The 25,428-nt window shown below is 42.4% G+C and overlaps 4 protein-coding genes across 6 annotated transcripts; all 4 read left to right on the top strand.

Moving 5' to 3' along the window:
- The first annotated feature begins 71 nt into the window (after positions 1-71).
- Positions 72-10,136, top strand: ghrhrl (growth hormone releasing hormone receptor, like). 2 transcript variants are annotated; one of them, XM_085928197.1, is made up of 13 exons: positions 72-256; positions 3,079-3,184; positions 3,618-3,725; positions 4,648-4,739; positions 5,215-5,318; positions 5,385-5,517; positions 5,602-5,755; positions 6,289-6,349; positions 6,618-6,687; positions 6,971-7,062; positions 8,469-8,598; positions 9,340-9,381; positions 9,645-10,136. In XM_085928197.1, the coding sequence occupies exons 1-13, from the start codon at positions 110-112 to the stop codon at positions 9,744-9,746; spliced, it is 1,341 nt and encodes a 446-aa protein (XP_085784323.1). In that variant the 5' UTR covers positions 72-109; the 3' UTR covers positions 9,747-10,136. The 2 variants fall into 2 exon arrangements, with proteins under 2 accessions (XP_085784323.1, XP_085784322.1); XM_085928196.1 differs by having other exon boundaries at positions 8,469-8,642; positions 9,645-9,871.
- A 152-nt stretch (positions 10,137-10,288) lies between these two features.
- Positions 10,289-16,442, top strand: LOC147047288 (uncharacterized). Its single transcript, XM_085928187.1, has 21 exons — positions 10,289-10,673; positions 11,346-11,501; positions 11,701-11,746; positions 11,812-12,039; positions 12,213-12,332; positions 12,441-12,581; positions 12,683-12,805; positions 12,882-13,004; positions 13,077-13,199; positions 13,387-13,509; positions 13,595-13,720; positions 13,798-13,926; positions 13,999-14,091; positions 14,165-14,260; positions 14,337-14,432; positions 14,523-14,618; positions 14,737-14,838; positions 14,911-15,016; positions 15,092-15,208; positions 15,312-15,569; positions 16,413-16,442. The coding sequence occupies exons 1-20, from the start codon at positions 10,329-10,331 to the stop codon at positions 15,388-15,390; spliced, it is 2,568 nt and encodes an 855-aa protein (XP_085784313.1). The 5' UTR covers positions 10,289-10,328; the 3' UTR covers positions 15,391-15,569; positions 16,413-16,442.
- Positions 16,187-17,063, top strand: uqcrh (ubiquinol-cytochrome c reductase hinge protein). Of its 2 annotated transcripts, none has more exons than XM_085928201.1 (4): positions 16,187-16,352; positions 16,531-16,566; positions 16,635-16,796; positions 16,859-17,063. In XM_085928201.1, exons 1-4 carry the CDS (start codon positions 16,308-16,310, stop codon positions 16,889-16,891), a joined length of 276 nt encoding a protein of 91 aa, XP_085784327.1. In that variant the 5' UTR covers positions 16,187-16,307; the 3' UTR covers positions 16,892-17,063. The 2 variants fall into 2 exon arrangements, with proteins under 2 accessions (XP_085784327.1, XP_085784328.1); XM_085928202.1 differs by having other exon boundaries at positions 16,316-16,441.
- A 537-nt stretch (positions 17,064-17,600) lies between these two features.
- faah (fatty acid amide hydrolase) lies at positions 17,601-22,425 on the top strand. Its single transcript, XM_085928191.1, has 15 exons — positions 17,601-18,017; positions 18,429-18,542; positions 18,628-18,768; positions 18,852-18,985; positions 19,065-19,271; positions 19,353-19,393; positions 19,517-19,641; positions 19,999-20,124; positions 20,183-20,277; positions 20,525-20,624; positions 20,693-20,736; positions 20,797-20,836; positions 20,905-21,013; positions 21,108-21,253; positions 21,694-22,425. Exons 1-15 carry the CDS (start codon positions 17,796-17,798, stop codon positions 21,817-21,819), a joined length of 1,770 nt encoding a protein of 589 aa, XP_085784317.1. The 5' UTR covers positions 17,601-17,795; the 3' UTR covers positions 21,820-22,425.
- The last annotated feature ends 3,003 nt before the right edge of the window (positions 22,426-25,428 follow it).

Below are 25,428 nucleotides of genomic sequence, written 5' to 3'. Positions count from 1 at the left end.
ACATTTTATTTGGCGAGCGTGTTCATTTTCTAATTGATGAGGAAGGCTTTTATTCTGAAAACACACCCTGGAAGTCCGCATTTCTCATGTCTTTGAGATTGACAGGTGGATGAGAGAGAGAGAGAGAGAGAGAGAGAGGATCTGCATCCCGAAGCTGCTTCCAGTGTGGGCTCCACAGGCTTCACGCCGGGTGGACGGCAACATGTTGCAGATATACTCCAGAGGGGCTTTCCTCACGCTGTGCTTAACTCCTGCCGTGAGTACATTCTAATTTTATGTACTTTAATGTGTCTAGATGGAAGAGAAGGACATTTTTATTTGCTGAACTGGTGACCCAAATTTAGTTCATTTCTATCCCCGTGTAATTTCTCTTCTTATTGACTTGTGAAATGGGCTTCAATTAGAATGAGAACATACCCGACAGAGCTTAGGTGCTTTTAAAGTCAATGAAAGTTAAATCCTGTCTGACAGGACATTTAAAAAAAAAAAAAAAAAAAAATTAATCCTTATTAAATATAATGCAGGTTAATATTATGTGCTACGGTGTCAGGAATATTCAATCAATAGGTTTAATTAATACGTGTTAGAAAGGATGAAAAATGTCAGAAAAAGCTGATAAAAACTTTAATTGGGTTTATGCATACAGAGGCACTCTTTGAATGGTTCTCAGCGGACTTCCTTTTAACATGAGTTTGAGTCTAATTGATTCATTCTGAGCACCGCCACATCGGCAGCTATGAGGGTGTTCACACTTATGCAACCAGATGATCGTAGTTGTTCATTTTTACTTCACCTCAACACTAGACTGGTTAAGACAGCACTGAAAATAAAATAGAACTTCAGAACATTCAAATGCTTCTCCATGTCGTCCATTATCATTGTGTATTGATACTTTTCAATTGGCCTTCAGTCATTTCTTCTAAAAATAAACCTTACTACAAACTGTGAGCACTAAACAATGCAGATCTTAATTACTTTGTTTTGCCATTTAGTTTCTAGTACCCTCAATTTATTTGGGGCAAATCGAGTGCAGCGCCAGACACAAGACGCATTCTCGAACTCTACTCTTGCGTGCGTGTGCACACTCTCCGGCGCTCTCGTCTTTAAATCCGCAGCTGTTATTAGTCAGTCCCCACCACTTCCGTGTATTTAGAATTCATAGACGCGGACAATCGATCAGTGAGGTGATCAACGTCGCCGGAGCGGGAACGCCGCTCATCACCGTGTTCCAATTCAATCTATTCCCATTCAGCGCACAGAGGTGATGAGAATCATAATCATCAAAACACACACACAAGTACACTCAGACTCAAACAAACAAAACAGCCACTGTGAAAAATGACCAGTCATTTTGCTCATTTATTTTGATTGATGGGTAGACGACACGAGTTCACTTCTCAAATCAACTGTTCCTCCTCAAGTGAATGGAAATGCCATTAATGCGTTCCGCACACAAAAAAAAACACTTTTTTGTTGAGGAAAAGACAAAAAGGGCAATTATTATGCAGTCTAAGAATTTAAAAGCAGATTTAAAATGATGTTAAAAGGGAGGTCAACTCAGATCACATTTTGATTCATATCACGTTTGTTGTATATTTCTATATTTGTCCACCTGCTGAAAAAAGACACTATATTTTTCCTTTCATCCCTTCTCTGACTTTGAAGAAAAACATCATTATGCGTCATTACTCAAGTTAACGGCTCTCATTAAATCGTTAGCGTAGCATTAGAAGCAGCAGTTTACTCGGGTTGCGTTCCGGATCCGTTTTTTTCCCCCCTTCGCAGATGGAAACGGAAGTGTTGTCGCACGCGGCTCACTCGTTAATTTTCTTTGCTGCCCAGCGGCGAGGGGATTGTGTGCGCAACTTTAATCTTCCCCGATGTCCATTTTCTTTTGTTTTTCTCTTAAGTTCGCTACGGCATATGATTGTGATTATTATATATATGCATGTGCAAGTCACAAAAAAAACTTGGATTGTATTTCACCTTTGATAATTTTATTTCCCAAATTTCATCTGCAATGCGAATTCAATATGCCAAACACAATTTGTATTCGCGTAGCTATTTTTAAATTTCAAAACATATTTTTTACTTTTATTTACTTTTTTCTTTCCCGCCTGTAGGCTGTACTCCCAATAGAACAAAGCAGTGCTTTCTCAAGAGCTCACATGCCCTTGGGTTTTAAAAACATGCCACACTACTAATTCAAAGACATTGCGTTGTTTTTATTTATCTCGAGCGTAACGCGGAGTGTTAGTGTGTCTTCTAAAGCAAAAGGGAGCTCCACCCGGATTCATTTTTATCCCAGCTGACTTTGGGCAAAAGACCAACACAAAACACTTAAGATATTTAAGAGAGGAAGCAATCAAAAGGATATTCTCATAAGAATTTAGTTGTACTTTAGATAAAAAGTCATTTGGAGATACTTGACAAAGCGTTAAGGGACAGGATTTAGTTTTTCATGTTTTCTGGAAAAACATCTTTTACAGTCATCCCGAGCAATCACATTTGCTTAACCCGTGACTAAATTAGCAAATCAACTTGGATGTATGGTCTAACTAATAGCTTTATTGTTGTTAAACACAAACATGTTTGAACTATTTGATACGTTACGAATGACACTTTATACTTCCTGAATTATGATTAATTGAATACAGAACCTTTAATTAATTAGACGACTTGTTTTAATTGAATCTATCCACTAGGAAATATCAATACAAATAGTAAATGTCTTATTCATCCATCTTCTCAACGCCTTCTTATTTGTTATACTGTGAGACAAATAAAAAATGATGGTGAGTGGTTATTTGGCGCCACGGTGGTGTGAGCGGTGCCAGACATCATCTCCGGTAGCTCTGACTATGATGGAGTGCAAACTTGCTGGATGCTGATGAGGGACAATCTTGGCCCTCTTCAGGGACAAACACCTTTGATGAATCAAGCAAATGGGAATAGGTCATATTCGTGCACATTATAAATAAACCGTTAAGCTTCAAGCAAGACCAGTCAAGTCTTCAAAACACAACTTGCTCTTACTTCATTTTAAAAGTCCCTTGATTCTGTTTGTGATGTCTACAGGCGCTAACAAGCCTCCACCCCGAATGCGAGTTCATCTTCCAGCTGGAGAAAGACGAGCTCCGCTGCCTGCGCTCCATCGCCGAGCAGGGAAACACGAGTGCACACGGTGCGTTTGTAAATAACATGGCTGATATGTGAAATGTTTGAGCAAGTGTCTGCTCCTAATCGCTTCTGAGAATTATCCACAATGGAATTAGCAGCAGTTTGAGACTCAGTTGTCAACAAGCTAATTAAAGATAGTATGTAGCCTACAAACATAGCGATAATAGGGCAAATGTAAACGAGCTAGCTCACAGATTAGTTAGTGTTTTTGTTTGATCAGATTGATTAAGGACCCATTTATGAGATGAGTGAAAAAGTTTGATTTCACCTTTAATGAGTGCACTATTTGTATACAAGCAATTCAAAAGTCACTTTTTGCATCGTATGTCCCCTTTAATGGCCTATGAATTAAAAATGTCAACATAAATTAATTTGTGGGCAATTTTAGACATTCTTCCAATTTCATGCTATTTCTTTTTTTCTCCCTACCTCCCCAGGTTGTCGAGCATTCTGGGACGCGGTGGTGTGTTGGCCCCACGCTGAAATCGGGGAAACTGTTTACAGCGCATGTCCTGCTGTGTTTTCCCTCTTCCGAAACGGCACAGGTGACGTTTGCGTCGCAAGATCATTTTCGATACTGTAGTGGTGTGAGTGCCTCTATAACAACAACACTCCACTTTTGTCACGGGGTTGTTAGAAATGCTTGTCAATTCATTTATTCATGTGGCCCGTTCTTTATAAAGAGGCAATGACTCCTGTGGATCGGATGCTGGCGGGGTCTCCGCTAATTACCCGCAATGGGAGGGTGCGCGGGCTTTGAGAAAAGTCAGTGATGTGAAAGTGGCATTAAAAAAACAACTCTCCATGACTGAACAATGCGAAGAAGACCAAAGTAGAACGTTTATATCTTTTGATCGTTGACTGATGTTCAGCGGGGATGCCGTTAATTATGTTCATGACACCAATTTGCATCTCATTTACTTATTAGCGCTGTCAGCTCAAAGCCCGGCTCAGTCATTAGCATAAATAACAGAAAAATATTAGGTGTAGTTATCCAATTTGCCAAAATGGAGAGCATTTAAATCCACCGGGTATAGATTTTTCACCAAAATGGCGGCTGATGTTTAGAAAATATTACAGTTAATGTACTCAGCTTGAATGCAGAAGGAACATTCGAAATTTATTTTGATGTAAAACAAATATCTGTTTTGCAAAAAAAACAAAACTGTAGCATAATTTTACTATCAATGATTGCAATGGCCCCAAGAGCGAAACATTTTTTTTTCTGACATCTTTACTATTTGGGGAGTAAGACCTATTCTATGACGCCATTCCACGCCCCCAAATTATGTTTGCTGTATTTAATGACACGTTCCAATTTCATCAGGATCAAAGCAATTAATCAGTAGACTTGCCATGAAGCCGCTTTCTGAGCTTGATTTTTTTTTTCTTTCTTTTTTTTTTTATGGGCGATTATGCAGATCCTAGAGTGAAAACTAATCTAATTAATCTTCTCCTTTACATAAGGACAAGTGAGCCGAAATTGCACCGATGGAGGTTGGTCTAAACCCTTCCCGCCGTACCACGTCGCCTGCAGGGTGGATGATGACATACCAGAGGTGAGAGCCATCGTCAATCTCGCACAAAAAACTATCCAGCTGTTTCTATTCATGGAATATGCCGCAAATAGCGTCTACATACTGTGACATTTTTTTTTTATTGGAAGGTGTGTAAAACTCCGATCTAAAGAGCATCAAAAGCATTAATGAGCTACTATGCAAATATTTGAGCAAAAGCAATAAGTGGATGTCTTGTCATCCGTCCGATAATAGCGGAGATTATCTTGTTTCTCAAAAAGAGAATGTATCACCATTAAAAATAAGTGTGAGATAATTATCAGCGTACTAAGTGCCACCCATTGCGTTTCACAACGGTAATAAAAAAAAAACTGATATCTGAGTGATTACATGAATAAAGCAGCTTTTTCATTTGAGTCAATTTATCACATTGCCTCTCGACACCATTTCAAATGTGAAAAAAAAAAGCTTTTCGAAGCCCTGCCGCTGTCATGTGGTGTAAACTTCATTTTTCCAGACAGAGCAGAGCTACTTTGCCACCGTGAAATTGATCTACACCATCGGCTACAGTATCTCGCTGCTGGTGTTGACCGCCGCCGTGGTCATCCTGCTCTTTATTCGGTAGGCAGACATGTTTTTCCCCCCTCATACACCCGATACAAATCAATTTATTTTTCTTTTCACCAGGAGACTCCGTTGCGCCAGGAACTTCATCCACATCCAACTCTTCCTCACCTTCATCCTAAAAGCCGCGGCGGTGTTCGTCAAGGACGCCACTCTGTTCTCCAGCGACGACACCAACCACTGCACCCTCTCCACCGTAAAAGAAAAGTTCTTCTCTCTGGCTCATTAACGCCGCTCGTCGTATTAACTAAAGCCTCACGCCTTTTTGTCGTCTTCCCAGTTCGCCTGTAAGGCCGCTGTGGTCTTTTGTCACTATTGCGTCATGGCCAATTTCTTCTGGCTCCTGGTGGAGGCGCTCTACCTCACTACCCTGCTGCTCTCCTCGTTTTACCACAGACAACGATGCCTGTGGGGATTCAGCCTGCTGGGATGGGGTGAGATTTTAGTTGATGTATATTATGTTCTAAAAATAGCTGGAAACTATTTTAAATTGTCTAGAGGAAAAAAAAAATGCACGGCTCCTTTAAGACAGGCACTACTGTCCAGTTTAGGAATAAGATTACTTTGAGCGAGGCCTCACGGAGATAAATTGCATAGAAATGTTGAGATTTCATTTTACCGCAACGTGATCAGGAGAGGAGATTACTTTCGATGGCAGTCAGACGGGAGGAAAAGGGAGCATTTCATGAGTTTCCCAGGATTAACCCAAGATAAGATGTGAAGGTGAATTTAAAGGGCATCAAAGATGGTGAAAATCTCATATTGATCTGTTTCGTTGGACAAAAGAGAGCTTTCTTCTTTCAGTACAGTGAACATTCAAGAGGCGAGTGACATTGACATCATTTCATTGATTTTTTTTTTTTTTTATCTTCTTCCCGACACAAAGGATCAATAGCAAGATTAGAGATGTAAAAAAAAAAAAAATCTAATGTGACTGTTTTATTTATTCTTTTTTCTAACTTCACAGGGGTTCCCGTGTTCTTCATCGTACTGTGGATTGGGTCCAGGGTGTATTTTGAAGACACAGAGTTTGTATCTTCAGACGTAATCCTTACAATCTTATCATGAAGAAATCAATTGACCTTTCAAATCAATGCGTCATCATCTCAAATTGGATTACTGCTCTACACGCTTAGAAAACAAAAAAGCGGGTTAAATGTTGGGGTACATATTTTCTCCCTACAGATTGGATTAAAAATTGAATTTGTGTGTGTTAAAGAACTGACATAAAGGACTTTGACACTCTTGGCCTAAAGGTTACGTCTCTAAATGTCTCTCCCCTGTCCTTCCTTACAGATGCTGGGACATCAATGAGGACTCGCACTATTGGTGGATCATCAAGGGCCCCATTGTGGTGTCCATTGTGGTAAATGCTGCTCATTGTTCATTGGCACCTGCTCGTTCCGCCCCGATTGTCATGCAGATGACTTGTTTACGCATTTTGTCGAGACGCCTTCCTCCGCTGATAAAGTATCCCACGTAAATTTCAATGATGCACCTTTTGTGCATGCCAGAACGACGTGCCAGATGCGTCCGTCCCATCCCGTTATACGCTCTGCTGCACGTATTGTTGCCGTCGTGTGCAATAATAGGCAGCTAACCTTCCTCACCTCTCTCTCCCCCCCCCCCCATCCTCCTTCTTCTTTCAGGTCAACTTCATTCTCTTTGTCAACATTGTTAGAATTCTGATCCAGAAGCTGAGTCCGCGACTAATCCAGTTCAATAACTCATCACAGTACAGGTGATTTCATTGCTACTGTTGTTATTCTTTGACGCTCTGCTTGAGTGGTCTCTATAGATGGCGCTGCACCCGATAGAAATCAATTGCAACTTATGCAATGTGTCATAATTATTGCACAGTGGAGCTAGGATTTTTTTATTTTTTTATTGGGGGGGCAAGGATATTTAAACCAAGCCAAAAACATTTTTTTTTTATAAATCCCACAATTTCTTGATGATAAATATCTAGTAATAAATAGGATAAATAATAATATTTTTATTCCCTACTCGGGACTTAGAATAATATAGAAAACAATTTCGGTAAAAAAACAGAAACTGCCCAAAAGGCAATTATCTTGCCTGCCGTTTAGGGTGTCCAAGCATCTTTCGGTGAGGAGGCACTACCCCCGCATACCCCATTCTAGCTCCGCCCATGGGCAACAGTGTTGGTTTCCTCAATAGCAGAACACAACCAAGAAAGATCACAAAACGCATGTTGCTTCCAAGGGAAGAATTTATTTTGAACCGTCAAGCTACATTGCTGCATCGCAATTCGGCACCTCTTCAATCTAGCCATTCATAAAACATACCTGTCAACATTTTCATTTCAATTGAAACCATGCAAATAGTGTGCAAAATGGCATCGCAGCTCGGGCCGTAATGAATTCATTTAGCCACTGTTCTGCCTCGCTCTCTGCTTCATGAGAGGCTTAGGAGGAAACTCATTGAAATGGGCTGGCAGATCAGAGGAAAGTGTTTGGGCACACCGTGTACGTGATGGAAGAGAGAGAGAGAGAAAAAAACATCCGCCGATGCCGAGATGAGTTGCCTGGAGGCGGCTAAATTGACAACACACTTCTACTTTTTTCTCAGCACTCTTGCTCTGCTCTATTACTGTCATAAACATAGACAGAACAATACATGAAATCTTTGGCAGAGAGTGTTCCTGTAATGGAAATTTACCAGCGCAGGTCATCAGCTAACAACAGTATTTTTTTTCCCACTAAGTGAACCAACATGTGGACTCATTGTCCAAGGTCCGTCTTGTTCCAAATAACAGTCTTAAAAAAATACAAGTTTCTGGTGGTCATGGCAAGGCAGCAAGATCATGTTTAGTGTAAATGGTGTCATATCTCGTTTGTAAAAAATGCATAATTCAATCAAAAATTTCATTGACAGTCATGAAGACACGTAATCTTACTGTCATTCAGTAAACTAAAACAGTTTTTGGCAGAGGATAAAGAAAATCTGACTGGAAGTATTCTTCTTTTGTCTGTCCACATGTTGATGCTGCACATTAGCTCATTTAGTATTTTTTGTGTGTTAGCATTAAGCGAGCGGAATATCAATGTTATGTGTGGTTCTTATAAATACACAATATGTCGTTTTATTTTGACTCATCTATATTGCATTTGTTTGTGCCACCAGACGCCTGACCAAGTCCACCCTGCTGCTCATCCCCTTGTTTGGCACCCACTACATCTTTTTCAATTTCCTGCCTGACTACTTTAACGTAAACCTGCGCCTCTGGGTTGAGCTCTGCATCGGATCCTTCCAGGTAGTTGGATCCGTTCCGCAGTATCCTGCTTTTAAAAGCTCCAAGTAGGTATGAGGGCTGTGGGTAAGATGTGAAATTGCATTTGGTGGCACTGAAGGGGTTTGGTTTAGAAGAAAAAAAACATTACAGGAAATAAACCATCCTGATACATCTGGTTAGTGAATGCATTCTAAGTGCAACCTTCATTAGCAGATTCAAATTCAATGACTTACTCTTTCGAAAGATTAATCACCCCGGAGGATGAAAAATGAATAATGTATGACTTTATGAGTTAGTGAGGCCAGAGACTGCTCTCGAAACTAAATGCGGAGTGTTTTTTGTTTTTTTTTCTCGGAAGCATAGGATGCTCGATTACGACTCGTAAGCTAATTAAGTTCTTTGCACCTTCCTGTCTGGCAATTAGGTGAGGAAGTGCAACTCGAAACTAATGCCAATCATCACATCCAATAGGTGTTCTCTGTTGGGTAAATTGTCAAATACATTTTCATGGCTCGTTTCATACAAATCTGAAAGATATAATTTATTTTGTGAATTACATTTGTACACTCACTGTTATGGACATTAACATTATCCATATTTCGAGCTGCCAATCAGCACAGATTTTGAATATGTTGAATATGTGATCATATTCAGAGCACGTTAAGCACATGTTTTATTTTTTTTGTTTACATGCACTTTCAGAGTTGATTTTCTATTTGTCCTCTTACAGGTTTTCTAAATGAAAACGTGCTTGTCTTTCAGGGGCTCCTTGTCGCAATCCTCTACTGTTTCCTCAATCAAGAAGTGAGTGCACATCACACACACACACCAATCAAATCACGTTCATTTTCTTTTCTTTTTTTTTTTTTACCTCTACCAATTAAAGTAGGCCGAGCATGGTGTCGAAATTTGATCATTTCATGGATTTACCATGAAAAAGACACAAGGGTATTTTTGAAATGAATGACTCAAGTGTGACTAAAATTAATAATCATGATTTTTGTCGACTAAAACTAAAATGGCTGACAAAAACAAGCATAACCATTGTGTGTGGTTTTTTTTTTTAGGTGCAAAAAGAGGTCCACATGCAGTGGCTCAGGTGGCAGGAGAGAAGCTGTGGTGTGGTGTCCCCCGCGGCAAAGGGCAGCATGATGGATACACCCTTATAGACGTGCCAAGGCATTACACACACACGTTTACTTCATCAGCTTTTTGGGAAGAATTTTTCTTCAATCTCACCCAATGCATTTCAACGGGTGTCTTTTAGCTATTCGTGGGCTGCACAGAGCAAGCGTCCGCCGCTGCCAATGTATTTTGTTCAGTTTGCACTGCTAGATATTATAAGACCGTATTTTTGTGTTACATCATTTGTGTGTGAATATTACGTCAGTTGTGTTTCATTAGTAATAGTACACGTCTGTGTGCTTTGTAGTTTTATTACAAAGTGTGCTCAGTTCACAAAGGACTTTTCACGCCTTGTGGAAAGAATAATTCACTGCCGCTTTGTTAGATTAGATAATCGGAACAAGGTTTGGAAAGTGTTTTTTTTTTTTTTTTAAATCAACATAAGAGGAAAACAGTGCAGTATAATGCAGTTTACAGAACACAGCTTACCTTTAACATGTGACGTTATTGTTGTTGTTATTGTTGTATACCTTTGTTTTTTGTATTTTACTGTAGTCCTATTTCAACGTTTTACGTTTTTCCGTAATGATTACACATTTTACTAACTTTATTCTTATTTTAATAAAATGGTGAAAACAGTGATAACTGAACATGCATCCACTGAGGAGCCATCTGCTGCCCCCTTGTGGCTTCACTTATATGCACTAAACTCAAGCATACTTGATTTGAAGCATTTAAATACATTCGACCTGCTGACCCAAAGTTTATATTACGACGACGTCGGGCCAGAACCAGCATCACCCCCTTCCTCTCTCCCTCACCCCCTCCCTCCCTCGTCAGAGTTCGTCGCGGGGCCACGATCTGCTCCCTCCCTACTGGAGAAGTTGAGGAGTGGGCAAAGTTCTATCGCGGATCCACAAGTTTTGACATCTCGGAACCACTATGTATGCTCTTTGAAACTCGTTCACCAGGTAAGTTCATCATTTAACACTTTTAATCATAATAAAGCATTTAACTTGAATAGAAAAAGATTCAAAGTGAGTTTTTAAGATTCATTTGTAGATTTTCTCGGTTGTCCTCGAGGATCGATCGCGCTAAACACTTCCATGGTTAATCAACGATTAATTAGTCGGTATAATATTCCACATATTTCTCAATATTATGAACGGTTTTTATTCTCCCTGCTTTTTTGTTCCGAGGAAGGAGAAGAAAGGGGCTTCATGTCAACTTAATAACAGGGTGCATTTCGGTGTTGTTCCGCCCGTCTGGACATGTTCACTATGAATGAGCCCCCACTTTTTAAAGTACATTTGATCTTCTATAGTGGCTCCTCAAAATTCTTTGGCACATTTTTGAACATATTTGCACCATTCTGGGCCTGGAATACAAGTCTTATTTATTTCTGGATAAGTTTTGCAGTGTAGTTGCGATTTGCGCGTTTACCTCCCACCATTCGCGGTTTCATAGTCACGGATTCACTCATTCATTTCTCATCTGTGGAACCTATCCTTATTGTTTCTTTAGAAAAAAAAAAAAAGTAAAAGAGTCATTCTAAAGGAGTATTTCAGTTGCGATTTAATGTCCCCCCCCAAGGTTCATCTGTATAAAAATAAACTATCAGATTTATTTTGGTCTTTGATTAGGCTTTTCCTGCTCCTCTTCATCAAGCCATGCCTCACCTCTGCATCCTCCTGTCTGCCCTGCTGCTGGCCGCCTCAGCGACCAAATCACCGAACAGCACCGAGGGAGATGAAAATGAAGTCTTCAAAAGCATGCAGCCAGATCTCGTCAAGTACCAGGCAAGTGACTGAACTACAGAGCAATGAAATGAAATTGATTACTCCGACGCCTGCGGCATACCAATTTTATAGCCTGGGAAAGAAAACATCCATCGATTTTTCTTGGGCTTATCCTGTATAATTGTGAACTCGCATTCAAACCAATGGACTGTTTCAAGAAGGGCTCGGCAACTCCATAACAGACTATTTTCTCTTCTAGATTGAGAATCTCATCGGAAATCTCAGCCAACCTACACCAACTATGGGTGATTGAACTCTCTTTTCATTTTGAGTCATAACTTGCCTCTTAACCCATTTTCTTTCACATTAGTCACTTCCACTGCTCTCAGCCAAGCATCCACTAGGCTACCGAGCCAATTGTCAACTAGCGCTACTTCAGCTGCCCGCCAATTGCCCAGTGCTGCTCCTCAGTGTCCCGGAAACCAGGTGATGCTTGAGGGCAGCTCGGATTGTAGCTGCCCATCAGACATGCTAAAGACCGGAGACATCTGTACCTGCCCACTTGGCTTCAGTCTTGAGGAAGCAGCAGGGTGCAAAGGTAAAGTGTCAATATGACCAAAACCTGATAGTCAACCTGATGCTCTTTACAGAGGATAAAGACTAAATGCCTGTGGGTATTATTATATTATCTGTCTACATGTATAGCTTTGCCATTTATGTTCCAAGAAAATATTTAAATAATATATGCATTTTCCTCTGTCCCTTCCGCAGATGTTGACGAGTGTGGAGAAAAGGAACCGTGTGGCCCTCACGCAAAGTGCACCAATACCCCGGGCTCGTACTTGTGCCAATGTTACCGTGGTTACTTGAAGGCTGCAGAATGGTGCCAGGGTCCGTCCGCAGAGATGATGTTTGTGTGTGTGTGTGAGAGCATGATGAGGAGTAATTAACCGCGCCGCGGTGGTCCTCGCTAACTAGCGTGCTGTTCTGGTTTCGCAGATGTCGATGAGTGCGCTCTGGCCGCGGCGACGGGACTGCGAGCTTGCGACGGGAATGCCGAGTGCACAAACACCCTCGGCTCCTTCAGCTGTTCCTGCCCTGTGGGATACCACGGGGTTCACAATGGACAAAACTGTGAAGGCAAGTTTCACTCAGAAACATGAGATGAGTTGACTCATGCTAAACACATTCCGGGTTAAATACTGCGTTTAAATATGTCCGCCTTTTTGTTTTCTTCTCAGATACGAACGAGTGCGCGTCAGGCGTTCACGGTTGTGACGTCAACGCTCGTTGCGGCAACATCGTGGGCTCCTACTTCTGCCAGTGCTACCAAGGTTTCAACGGAGATGGACATTCTTGTTTCGGTGAGCCAATACGGGCATGATGGAAACTCAAATCGGTTTGAAATGTCGACTTAATGCATTTGTATTTTACTGGCAGACATTGACGAGTGCGCCGTGAACAACGGACACTGTGACCACAACTGTACGAATGAACCAGGAGGCTACAGCTGCCAGTGTTCTTCCGGCTACCAACTCAATCCGGATGGACACCGATGCACAGGTGAGTAAAATATTCACCCTGTCATCAACGTTAATAACTTCCCATATTGATTGTCCAATTAAAATGTGCTAGACGTGAACGAGTGTTTGTCCCGGAACGGAAGCTGCGCTCACTCGTGCGTCAACACCCCGGGATCCTTCCGGTGCTCGTGCAGGCCCGGCTACCAGCTCCACATCGACGGCCGCACCTGCGTGGGTCAGATTTCTCGCTGACACTCACTCGCTGTTCACCGCAGTCTACCTGCTCATTTTCAAGCATTTAAACACGAACGAGCAGCACTGAATCACTCACATTTTATGGTTCAGTGATAGCAAAAATGTGTTGTATAGAGAGAGAAAAGTTTGTTGAAAATTGCCATTTTTTTTTTTCTCCGTGTTTTTAGACATTGACGAATGTAAAATTCAGAATGGCGGCTGCTCGCACATCTGCACCAATTCCCCGGGGGGACACGACTGCCACTGCCCACCTCCTCTGCTGCTGGACATCGATAACCTCACCTGCAGCAGTATATTACTTCCAAATGAAATTCCAAAGCGGATGATTTTCTGTTGACAAAACGCTCTCCTGTCGCGTTTTCATCATCTGCACAGATGTTTCGTCTTGTGAATTGAGAAACGGCGGTTGCGACCATATTTGTGTCACGGGGGCCGAGGGAAATGTTCGATGTAGCTGCCGTACTGGTTGGAAACTGAGCGAGGACCGGAGAAGCTGTGATGGTAAGATCCAAAAGATGCCACAAGAGGGCGCCAAAGCAATCTGTTTTTATGACACCGTGTGTGTTTTCTGTCATGAGATGTGGACGAATGCGGAGATTTCACAAACGGAGGCTGCGAGCAATTGTGCGAGAATCACCCCGGCGCTTTCAACTGCACTTGCAAGGAGGGCTATCAAGTGCAAAGCGACGACCTCACCAAATGTCGACGTGAGTCGAAATGTACACTACGCTGAGTACAGTCCAGTTTTTGTGTTGGCATGACACAAGGCATCTTTCCAGCTGTGTGTGAGCCGTCCTGTCAGAACTACGGAGTGTGTACGGCGCCAAACAGCTGCGACTGTCCTCCGGGCTACCCTGGCCTTGGCTGCTCAGGTTTCTTTCTCTACTGGTATCAACTTTTACAAAAGTTTCGATGATTACAGTTTGTGTTCCGTGTGCATTTTAGCTATTTGCTCCCCACCTTGTGCGCATGGAGGTACATGTATGCGCTGGAACAAATGTTTATGTCCTCCTGGTTGGACTGGAGAAGGCTGCCACACAGGTAGTCCTCTTTTCTAATGATGATGTCATCATTCTTCTGCTATATATCATGTTTTTTTTTCATTTTCAAATCTCAGCTGTATGTCAGCTGCTATGCACTAATGGCGGTCGCTGCGTGGGTCCTAATACCTGCCAATGTCCCTCAGACTACACGGGCCCCCAGTGCCTCTCTCGTGAGTAACCCAATCCAATCTAGCTTGTTCAGTTACAGCAGATGACTTTTCTCTTCGGCAACAAAACTAGTGTTTGTGTGTGTTTGGTAGCCTTGTGCACGCCCGCCTGTCAAAATGGCGGCCGATGTGTGGACGTGAATATGTGCACGTGCGTTGGCGGATGGAAAGGAGCTCGATGCCAAATAGGTAAAAAGATTGGTTTTGTCTGTACTCGTAACAGTCGTTTGTAGTTTCTTCTTTTTTGAGAATTGTACTCCTCTTTTCTTTTTCATATTCTTCCCTCCCTTTAATTGTTTTCATTCAGAGCCTGTTCAGTGTCAGAAGACTTGTAAAAATGGCGGCGTGTGCGAAGGCCTCAATAGGTGTCGCTGTGCTAAAGGATTTACCGGAAGTCTCTGTGAAACAGGTCAGTGCGTGTTTGTACTATTATGCATCGCACATTGTGCGTCTTAAAGGTTTTTCGCGTGCACACACGCAGCGGTGACCACACCGTGCGTTCCTCCTTGCCGGAACGGCGCCACCTGCAGTCCTCTCAATACTTGCACATGTCCCGAGGGCACCGCGGGCCTGCGCTGTGAGCGACTGTAAGTATTATATGATCAATAATGTGACACTTTTGTTCTTGTAATGTCATGTGTGATGTTCTTATTGATTTGAAGGACGTGCCCGGTGGTCACTACTATGGTCAGCATGGCTCGAGCAGTGAGAAAAGCATTCCGGGAAAGTTACGTTGACCGTTGCGGACCTTTTGGGATTCAGCTTTGCACCAAATACAGGTTGATGTATATGTAAATTAGCATATGGAGCACAATCATTCCAATAGTTGTATCCTAGCATGATTAATTATATGACATGGCTTTTATTTATTTTTTTCAACAGGATGAACCAGGCACGTGTGTACCTGCAAGCCTACAGGGTGGGCTACAAAATCCAATGTCCAAAGAGGAAAGGCAGATGATGTAGTGTTTAAATTAAACATTTCCGAAACCACATTTCAGTCAGGGCTGAAAACAAGCAACTGCTGTGATGACTACAATTTGCCAAAATGTTGAAATATGGCTCAATGCTACTGTCTAAGGCGCTAAGCCAAAGTGACAATTCTTTTTATTTCTATTTTACGTGATGATTTTCTGGAAGGTAACTGTACAACATACCCTTTATATTATGTGCTTTTAATGATGGATTAAAGGTTGGATGGATTGTTGGAGGATTAGATTGGAAGAACATTCAATTAATTGTAATGAGCTTTAAAATGACCGCATATAATTGTTTTTCCTACTTATTGGTCAAAACTACGCTGAATGAAATACTTCAAACTGCACAGTGCAAACTCTTCACACCAAGACACCTGGCAAGCATCTGTCAAATGAAAGTCATATGAGCATGCATAATGTAAATAGCCGTGAATCCTCTGGAATATTTTATGCATTACGCAATGGAGTCGATCCGTCATGCTGTTTGGCTTTAAATTACCCTACAAGTGGCCAAACTACAGCCAGCCAGCCTATTTGATTATTTGTGTAGTACCTTTTTAAGCCACACGGTGGTAGTAAAGGATGCGTAATATTGAGCAGTATAGTTCCGCTGTCGACTAAACAAATTAAAAGCATTATGTTGTATATCAATAAAATTTGTGGCTATAGCTGACATATTGTTTATAATATCTACTCTTTTTACTATTTTAAAACTACGTAAGGATAACAACGCCAGATAGGGACCCTTTCGACTCAAGGGATAGGGCGTGATCATTTATTTTGAAAGACGGAAACAAACGACTCGCTCGCTTTGAATCCAACTCGTGTGACCTGCACTGTCCTCCAAATAAAACATTTGATTCGGTTTGTGGTCAGGTTGGGACACGGCACAGCAGGAAAGATGGTCTTCGAAGACAAAATGATCGCGAACGGAGAGCCAGACGACGTAAGTAGGTGTTATAAAGGCGAATAAACGAACGTGTCATTTTGTGTTTTGTAATACTAGCTTGGGATGCAAGGACAGCATTCGATATGGTAGGCATGAACAGTCCAGTTACAGTCATTCATTGTACTACAATGACCTGGATGGGTGAATGACAGTCACTAACGCTGATCGGTTGCAGGAGGAAGAGGAGGAAGAAGAAGAGGAGGACCTAGTGGTATGTTGAACCCACTATTTGCGTTGGATAGAAATCGGGCCTGGTAATCAAATGGTGTTGTTTTGCAGGATCCCCTGGAAACGATGCGAGAGAAATGTGCCGAAGCGGAGCATTGCGTACACACACAGGCACGTCTGGAACAATGTGAGACCCGAGTGAACTCTCGCTCCTCCACAGCGGAGGACTGCACCGAAGAACTTTTTGACTTCCTCCATGCACGGGATCATTGTGTAAGTGAGAGGCGACTGGTCAGTATGAGGTCGGTGTGTAATTCTTATTTTTATGTCTCTAGGTGGCGCACAAACTCTTCCATTCTGTTAAATGAAGCTCCTCTTCTTATTGGCTGTGCCAGTGGCTTACGAGGAGAATATGGTTCTAAATACATCTAAAATATTCACTGTATGTATATGAATACACTGTATGTTATTTTATCTGTATGATCATATTAGAAACCTGCAGAGCAAGTGGAAGCAAATATTAAAGTGGAAGGGTCATTATATTTTGCCTATTTTATTTTTAATTTAAAGCATCAGAATTTGTGTATTTTACTGGTTCTTTTATCACAAACAATATATTTTAGGTTGCGTTACCTGACATGTTTTGACTTATACTTCCGCTTTCATCAGATGACCGAGGCCGAAATTGCACTAAGTGCCAAACCCCATTCATTTACAACGGCGTGTCCGCCAGACGGCGACATTTCCCCGTTACCGCTGGCTGCGGCAGGAGATCATCCGAGCGCATCTGAGCTCCTGGAACTCTGGGCCGGCGTGGTCGAGCGGCTGGCCAGTAAAATAGATGACAAGTGAAAACAAAATGAATTCAGTACAACTATCAGAATTTGTGATTCATGTTAAATTGGTTATGGCTTAATTTGGGTTTTAAAAAAATCAGGAAGGGGCTCCTACTTTTCACCGCACTGGTATTCATGAAAATGTAAAATTAGGTTGAATTATTTTGTGCAAAACGGCTAGATTCTAAAATAATCTAACGAAAGAATAGCAACAATAGCGCCCTCTAGGAGGACAGTTTTGGTAATGCTGTTGAATAGTCCAAACGGATAACTGCGCATGCGTAGATTTTAATGTCCAAGGAATCCGTGAAGGGTTCTTTCGCTAATGATTTGCTCATCAACACTCCAACCCTTAAATACGAGACGATCTTGCTCCGAGTCAAAGTGACACGGACCGTTTACAGGCCAAGGAACGTCAATTGTTTCGCTAGAGAGTATGGACAATGTCAAACTGTTCCTCTCGGGGCTGGAGCTGGACACCCGGTCAACAGCCGCCCTCTTGGCCGGGGCTGCTGCTTGCCTAGCGGGGGCTCTTGTGACGCTTGCCCGGGCGGTCGACGGCCAACTGGACGCCAGGAGGAAGATCCAGAGAGCCAGGAAGCTGAGAGATGACAACTTGCTAAAAGCCGAAGAGGCTATGCTACAATACAAGAACGCGGTGAGTTGAAAATAGCTCATGCCCTAAGGTCACCATAGAAATAATTTTCAAACTTTTGAAACTAAGTAGCTTGCAGTACCACCCAAAAAAAATTAAAAGTAATTTTACAAGTACAAAATTAAGGTACACTAAATTTTCATCATAAACAAGATGGAGGTCCTTTAACTAAAAAGTCTATTTAATATTATTGTAAGCCATTTTAACATTCTGAGCATTGGGTTGTTTGAATTTTAATGAAACTTAGAAAAATGTGTTACTAGTGATATGGCACAACATTAAATCTCAAATTGTAATTCAATTGGAGCAGCGGTTTGGTAGCATTCAGAATTTATTTTCATTCATTTTTTTGTGAGTGTGGGTACTTTAAATGAGAGATAAGGCTATTTAACATCACTGTGATTGTCCTTCCAGCATCCAAAGATGGATTCATCTCTCATTTTGTCTTTGTCCTTGACTGAGCTGACAAACAAACTACAGGATGGCCTGCTGGTACCTGAAGATGTGTTTTACTCCTACCTGGAAAAGGTGCAGTATCCTAAATCCAGTTTTAATTATTCTTCCGAAGTCGAGGAGCTAATACCAACTCGATCGATTACTTTTCTTTTTACAGACTATCAACGAAAACAAAAGGTTGAACTGTTGCACCACCATCCTGCTGGAAAGTTTTGATCATCTAAAAACTCTGGACTCCAATAAGCGAGGGCTCCTGTATGGCGTTCCGGTCAGCATCAAGGATAACGTTGCCTACAAGGTAATGGCAAGATGGCGTATCGTGCATACCGCTGACACAGTCTCTGAATCGAATAACGCCTGCCATTCAAAACCTTCCTACAGTACTATGATTCCTCCTGCGGTTTGGTTGCTAACCTCGGCGATCCGGCCGAGAGAGACTCGGTTATTGTGGAAGTCTTGAGGAGACAAGGCGCCATTCCCTTTGTGAAAACAAACGTCCCCCAAGGCATGTTGAGGTAATGTTAACCACGTGGCGTTCAATGAAGAAAAACAGTCGCACTCACCTGCTTTTTCCCCTTCGTATGTCACCCGAAGCTACGACTGCAGTAACGTCATCTACGGGCAGACTGTGAACCCCCACAACCTCAAGAAAACCAGCGGCGGTTCCTCCGGCGGTGAGGGGGCTCTCATCGGGGGCGGCGGCTCCATCCTCGGCATAGGCAGCGATATCGGCGGCAGCGTTCGTATCCCCGCCGCCTTCTGCGGGATCTGCGGCTTCAAGCCAACAGCGGGCCGACTCAGGTTATTCATCATCTTTCTGTCTTCACTTTTATGACTCTCATAATACTTCCCTTGCAATAAAATGTCCTATTTGTGCCCTAGCAAAAATGGTGTTAGCAGTGTTAGTCCGGGGCAAAAGTCAGGTGAGTAACTTATCTGTTTGTGCTGTTTAACACGTTTTAATAAGTTAAAATGTGTTTGAAAGTGTTCATGTGTTTTGATTGTACTCTTCATTACAATATTGTCTATTTTTGTGGTGCATTTAGTGTTGTCAACTCCCGGGCCCTTGGCAAAGGATGTGGACGGCTTGGCTCTGTGTATGCAGGCGCTGCTATGCGACCACATGTTTGACCTGGACCCAACTGTCCCGCCACTGCCTTTTAATATGCAGGTGTGTCCTCACAGAATCATTTACAAATTGTCACCAAGACCTTTTATAGCGGTCATCCAAATCACTCTTTTATGCGTTAATGTTTGCTAACCTTCACTGGAGTCTGCTCGTTCCAGAATTCGTTGCAATTTGGCGCCATCTACAGGCAGAGACTGGTCCTTTCTGTGCAGGCTAAAAATTGTGTCATGTTGGTCTGGGGCAACTTTGCCATCAAAGTCATTGGAAATAAATATTCATATAATTTAGACAAACTTTAAACTTAAAAGAAATTGTGCTTTACTGGATCCTGTACACAGAAAAAAGTGAGTATGTTGTCTCAATTTCTTAAAGTTTTTCTAACTGTGGTATGTATGTCAGGTATATAAGAGCGCCAAGCCTCTGAGAATCGGCTACGTGGAAAGCGACGGCCTCACGCAACTGACACCCAGCATGGCCCGAAGCCTCAGAGAAGTCAGGGATTTGTTGGAGCAGGCGGGCCATACGGTGAGCGCACAAGTAAAGTGTGTTTTGAGATTTTTAATATGATTCTGTGAACACAAAGGTGGTGCCATACAGTCATCTGAGAATTAAGGAGGCACTTTTGCTCATTTCCAATGGCATCTTTGGAGATGGAGGCGCCTCTCTGGTCCAAAAACTGTAAGTCTTGTACAATCTGGTATGTCCGTCTTGGCCACCAGAGGGCAGTATAACACAGGCTTACGACAAGCGTTTCTTTAAGTGACTCAGTAAATTACCATAGTAGTTTAATGTTACTTTTTAGTATAAGTTAATTGTTCGTTTTATCAATTTGTGTGTCACTATTAGCATAAATCACTTTGGTTTTATCAATTTGTGTGTCACTATTAGCATAAATCACTTTGGTTTCAAACGCTCATACTTTTAGGAAAGGGGGAAGTTTTGATCCTACTCTCAAACTTCAAGTGCTTCCTCTCTATCTTCCTTGCTGGCTGAGGAAGATCCTCTCATTCCTGATCAAACCTCTGGTGAGATGTCTTTTTTTTTTTTAGCTGTAGAATTGCTCTGTCTCAGTCCCTTTTTTTTTTGTCCGCAGTCTCCTCGTGGTTCTTTCCTCCTGGAAGCCTCCACAGGAGTCGGGTGAGAACTTTCAAGCTTTCTTGGTCAATGATGGCACACGTTAATACTCTCACGTTTCAGGTCTGTTGTGGAGCTGTGGGAGCAGCACGAGGCTGTGCAGGTGAGCAGATGACGTTTGAGCACGTGCAGAAGGAGACAGCGAAGGTTTTATTTCCGTGTGTTTGTCAGCACTACATCAATGAGACCCTGGCCGAATGGAAACGATGCGACATCGACGTGCTGCTCTGCCCCATGTTCGGACCTGCTTACAACTTCTTGTACTGCGGCAGGCTTACGTGTACGGACATGGCAATTTATTATGTGGCGAGAAAAAAATCACATTCTTCAATTCCTAATTTTTGACCTGTTTTTTTCTTTATCTTTCTGTCCAGTTCTTGCGTCTTACACGGCTATCTACAATTTGCTCAATTTTCCTGCTGGCGTTGTTCCTGTTTCCACGGTGACAGCAGAGGATGAGGAGGAATTGCGCCATTATGAAGGCTTCCATCGGGACCACTGGGACAAGCTTTTCAAACAGGTAATGCAAACTGTGAAACATTTCATGAATAATCACCGTTTCTGTTCTACATGTTAGTTAAATTTTTGATTGATACTCTCCCAGAGGCCAGTTTTTCCTCTTCATTAGTTTATTGACGTGTTTATGTTAATGCACCACATCATCAGCATGAACACATTTTGTCCCATTTTAGTTTGTCTGAAATTCTGCAAATCCTTTATTTAATGACTTTATAAAGCAGAGTGTGGATGATATTTTTTGCCTTCACATAAAACAGTAACAGGTGTGAAATTTACATATGGTGTCCATATAATGAACTGGGTTAATTTTTGCTCAAATAAATATTAGCTGTAGTTCAGCTATTAGTCAACAGGTGGCGACAGCAGATTGTGGCCCGACTGCTGTCTTGCATCTGGGGATTTCTCTGCCCCTCATATGTGCCCGTGTGCGTTTGTGTGTAGGCATTATCAGGAGGCCAAGGTCTGCCCATGGCCGTGCAGTGTGTGGCCCCGCCGTGGCAGGATGAACTGTGTCTGCGCTTCATGAAGGAGGTGGAGGACCTTGTTAAACAGAGTAGGATCAAGTGAGGCCTCAGATATCAGTCCGTTAAGTGAACCTTTGGACACAAGATAAGCCGGTCTGAGACGTTAACGTGAAACACAACCATTTCCGCTTTGCACTTGAGATCATGTTAGCAAAACACAACCGTTGCTCTTTTTGCACTCTAGATCATTTCATCGCAATGTTTTAATTAAAATCAGAATGTATGTACGTCACACTACTCACAAAAGTTTTTGTTTTTTTTTATCAATGAGTGATGCAATAAACGAGGTTGTTCGCCTTCTTTTCCCTCCACCAACTCTGTCTTTGTATCCCTTCCTCTTTCTCTTCTTCATCACTGCTCCACATCATTTCCTTTCTCCCTCTCTTCTCACTGAGTGATGGTAGCACCTCCCAGGTAAAAAGAAAAAGCGATAAAGCGGCCTAATGACACATGCCGCCTTCATCACATTATTGTAAATATGTGTTTTGCGGTAGGTTTACATAAATTTACATATGTTTCCCCGGCTCTCGCCAAGCCATTAGGTACGGCGTCGACGTTTTCCATTACAATCGGGCGCATGAGACGAGCCGCAATCGAGACGTTGTTCTCGGCTCTTATCGGAGAGCGAGCGAGTGGCTCTCGCTGTGCCACTCAGTCAGGGAGCGTTAAGCTTTAAGAGGTACTCGAGAGACTCGCCGGGTCCTCGGGGAACTTGACATTGTTCATAAATCCTGCAGGAACTGAGGAGGTATGGCAGTGACAATCACACACACAAATAAAACATCCGGTAATTATATTTGGGGGATTTTAATTTATTATTGAATGAGCAAGTTTCACACGAGCTGCGTATGTGAGAAGGAAAAAAAAAAGCAGTAATTTTCCTACTAAAATAAAAGATTTAGACAGTCACCCTCGAAACTTATTTTGATTTATTATTGGAATTTTTTTTGTAATGTTTTATATTAAAATCAATGAGTATAAAAAAAAAAACCATACTTGAATAAAATAAATGAAGCAACTCTCATCTTATATAAACAAACACATTAACTTAATGGAGGGTAAAGAGTCCACATCCTATTTAAGCAAAGGATTGCTATACTTTTTCCCCTCATTGCTTGATACCATGTGGCATCAATTCCCATTGGCATCATGGCTGGAAAACTTTCCGGATGTCTCCATTTACTTATTGCGGTGCGACCATTCCAATCCTTCCCGGGATGGAACTCAAAGTGTTGAGCTAGTGTATCGTGAAATATGAAGTATGCGCCGTGATGGGGGCGAACAGCGATCAGCCTGTTGAACGCAATCGGCCTTGATAAAAGCGCCTCATTTCCAGCAACCTTAGGCTATACGATCGAGTACTTGAAAAGCCATCCGATCTCGCTCCTACCGTGCTCGTGTGCCCACAAATAAAACACCTTGCAGTCGCCCCAACTAACCTGGGATGATTCTGTCTTAATGTCCCATTTCAGGGACCGAGGAACCCATTGTCATTATGGCCATCGCGGCAATATGCGACACAGTGGGGGGGGGGCTTCATGTCTTTTGGACCCCCAACCTGGTTACATGGGAAGCAATGATGGGAGGAGCCAGGTGGAGATTACAAGAGAGCTGATACAGGTGCTCGGGTTCTATTGAACAACAGCATGTGTCAATACAGCAGCTTCTCAATATCGGCAGAAGGAGGTTGGGATTCCCAAAGTATCCCCCATGACAGGATTAACAAACACGCTCACTATGAATTTCTCCAATTCTGTGACTCAACAATTCCGTGATCCACTCACTATCGGCTTTAAAGGCCCCCTATCCCGAGTTTGAAAAGCTTACCCTTCGGACAAGGGACGCTCTTTCTTTCCTCCACTCCGTTTTTTTTTTTTTTTTTTTTTCCCCGCATTCACTCGTTCGTCAAAGCCCGCATCGTTGCCAAGCTCTCCCGTCGAGCCCTTTCTGCACATCTGCTACGTTTGGGTTTTCCCATTCCCCCCCCCCCCCCCCCCCCATTTCCAGCGTCTTGATTGGCCCCGGGCCCTTATAGGCAAATTGGTTTACATTGGCGAGATAAATGCTCGGCAAATGCGCTTAAAGACGTACAGTAAGAAAATGCAGACAGTGCGTGTCAGGATTATCACCCGAGTCGGTGGGGAGAAAAGGAAGAGCGCCTCTGTTGCACAAAGCCTGCAGATAGAGTTCGTCTCATGCAGGAGAACCAGAGCAGGATTTCACATTTGCATGCTAGGCTCTAATTCCTGGCATTATATAACTTGTCGCCAACAATCAAAACTCCTGCCGCATTGTGGAAGTCATGTTTTACGGGGGCGAGCAAAAAATGTGTAGAGTTACATTCCTGTTGAAAGGAAGGCTTTTGTTTTGGTGGTGGTGGGGCCCCCCCAGCTAAGAGAAGAACCTTGTGGACCTCATTTACTACTTTCTTGATTTATAACGACTCAGCAATTTTTTTGTAATTTACTTTTACCCTTTGTAATTGGATACAAATTCCCTAAAATGAAAATGTAACATCTGGAATTAGAGGAAAATGACTTTAAAATATCTGACTGCATCCTGGTCTGCCCTCATGCACCTGGGGGGGGGGTCACCTAACCTCTGCCCCCCCTAACGTAAAGGAGTTGATGTTAAAAAAAAAAAAAAGTGTTTATGTCTGTACCCCCCCCCTTTTACCCCCAATACCGCCCCTCCCCGACCTCCCCAACACAAAGCCCCTCGCATCCAAACCAACCCAGAAAATCACGTCGCACCATTCAATCATTGTGTTACCCCCCCCTCCCCTCCCTCTCGCCCTCTCTCACCCCCTTTATGGTCCCCAGTAAAGGTTTTAGGCTCACAGAGAAGGAGGGCTGTCACTGAGGAAACCTTAGCCATTGATGAAGTGACAGGCGCTGCCAGAATATGATCCTAATCCTGTTTCCAGCATTCTTTTAGGCCCGCTGGCATGGCAATTCCTCCACACATTCTCTGAGCTGTCAACTAGGAAAATCCCTCTAATAGCAGCATTGGCGAGATACACATCAAAGAGCTCCTGGAAACCTTCAGCGGCTTAGCGGCGCACACACACACACACACACACACACACACTTAGCATTAACTTCCACCCCTAACCGTGCTGCAAATAAAACTCAAGTGTTGATGGTAAACGGGAACTCATATTTAAAAGGATCTGAAGTGCATGCGCTTAAAAGAATGTAGTCTTGTGTAAACGTGTCCCATTATGAAAACACAAACCACTTTGAGAAAGTGATCTAATGTAGTTTAGAGCAGTGGTGGGCCTTTAGTGGAGATTTACCAGACTTAATCCAGCTCTTAATACCACCACTGTCACATCACAATTATAAAAAAACATCGGTATTGTACTTCTTACATCATCTCCAGAAGCTGAGAATCAATATAATGTAATATAAATATAAAATAAGTCCGATAAATAAAACTTACATCATCTCGAGAAGCTGACAATCATCGTAAAATTAATCAGAGATGCTGATTATTCCAAAATATCCCTTTAGCTTGCGACAGAAATGATTTGCTAATCAACCAATCAGAAGATAGAGAAATGCTGACATCGTCAAAGGCCACCTCTCTCGCCCTGTGAGGATCAATTCAAAATGAGTTAAAGTAGCAGTCCCAAAATAAAACATCTCAA

Source organism: Syngnathus leptorhynchus, chromosome 13 (assembly GCF_054491065.1).
Source record: "Syngnathus leptorhynchus isolate UIUO chromosome 13, UIUO_Slep, whole genome shotgun sequence".
NCBI classification, from domain to species: domain Eukaryota; kingdom Metazoa; phylum Chordata; class Actinopteri; order Syngnathiformes; family Syngnathidae; genus Syngnathus; species Syngnathus leptorhynchus.
The sequence above is the reverse complement of the archived record's forward strand: the minus strand, read 5'-3'. Positions and strand labels throughout refer to the sequence as shown.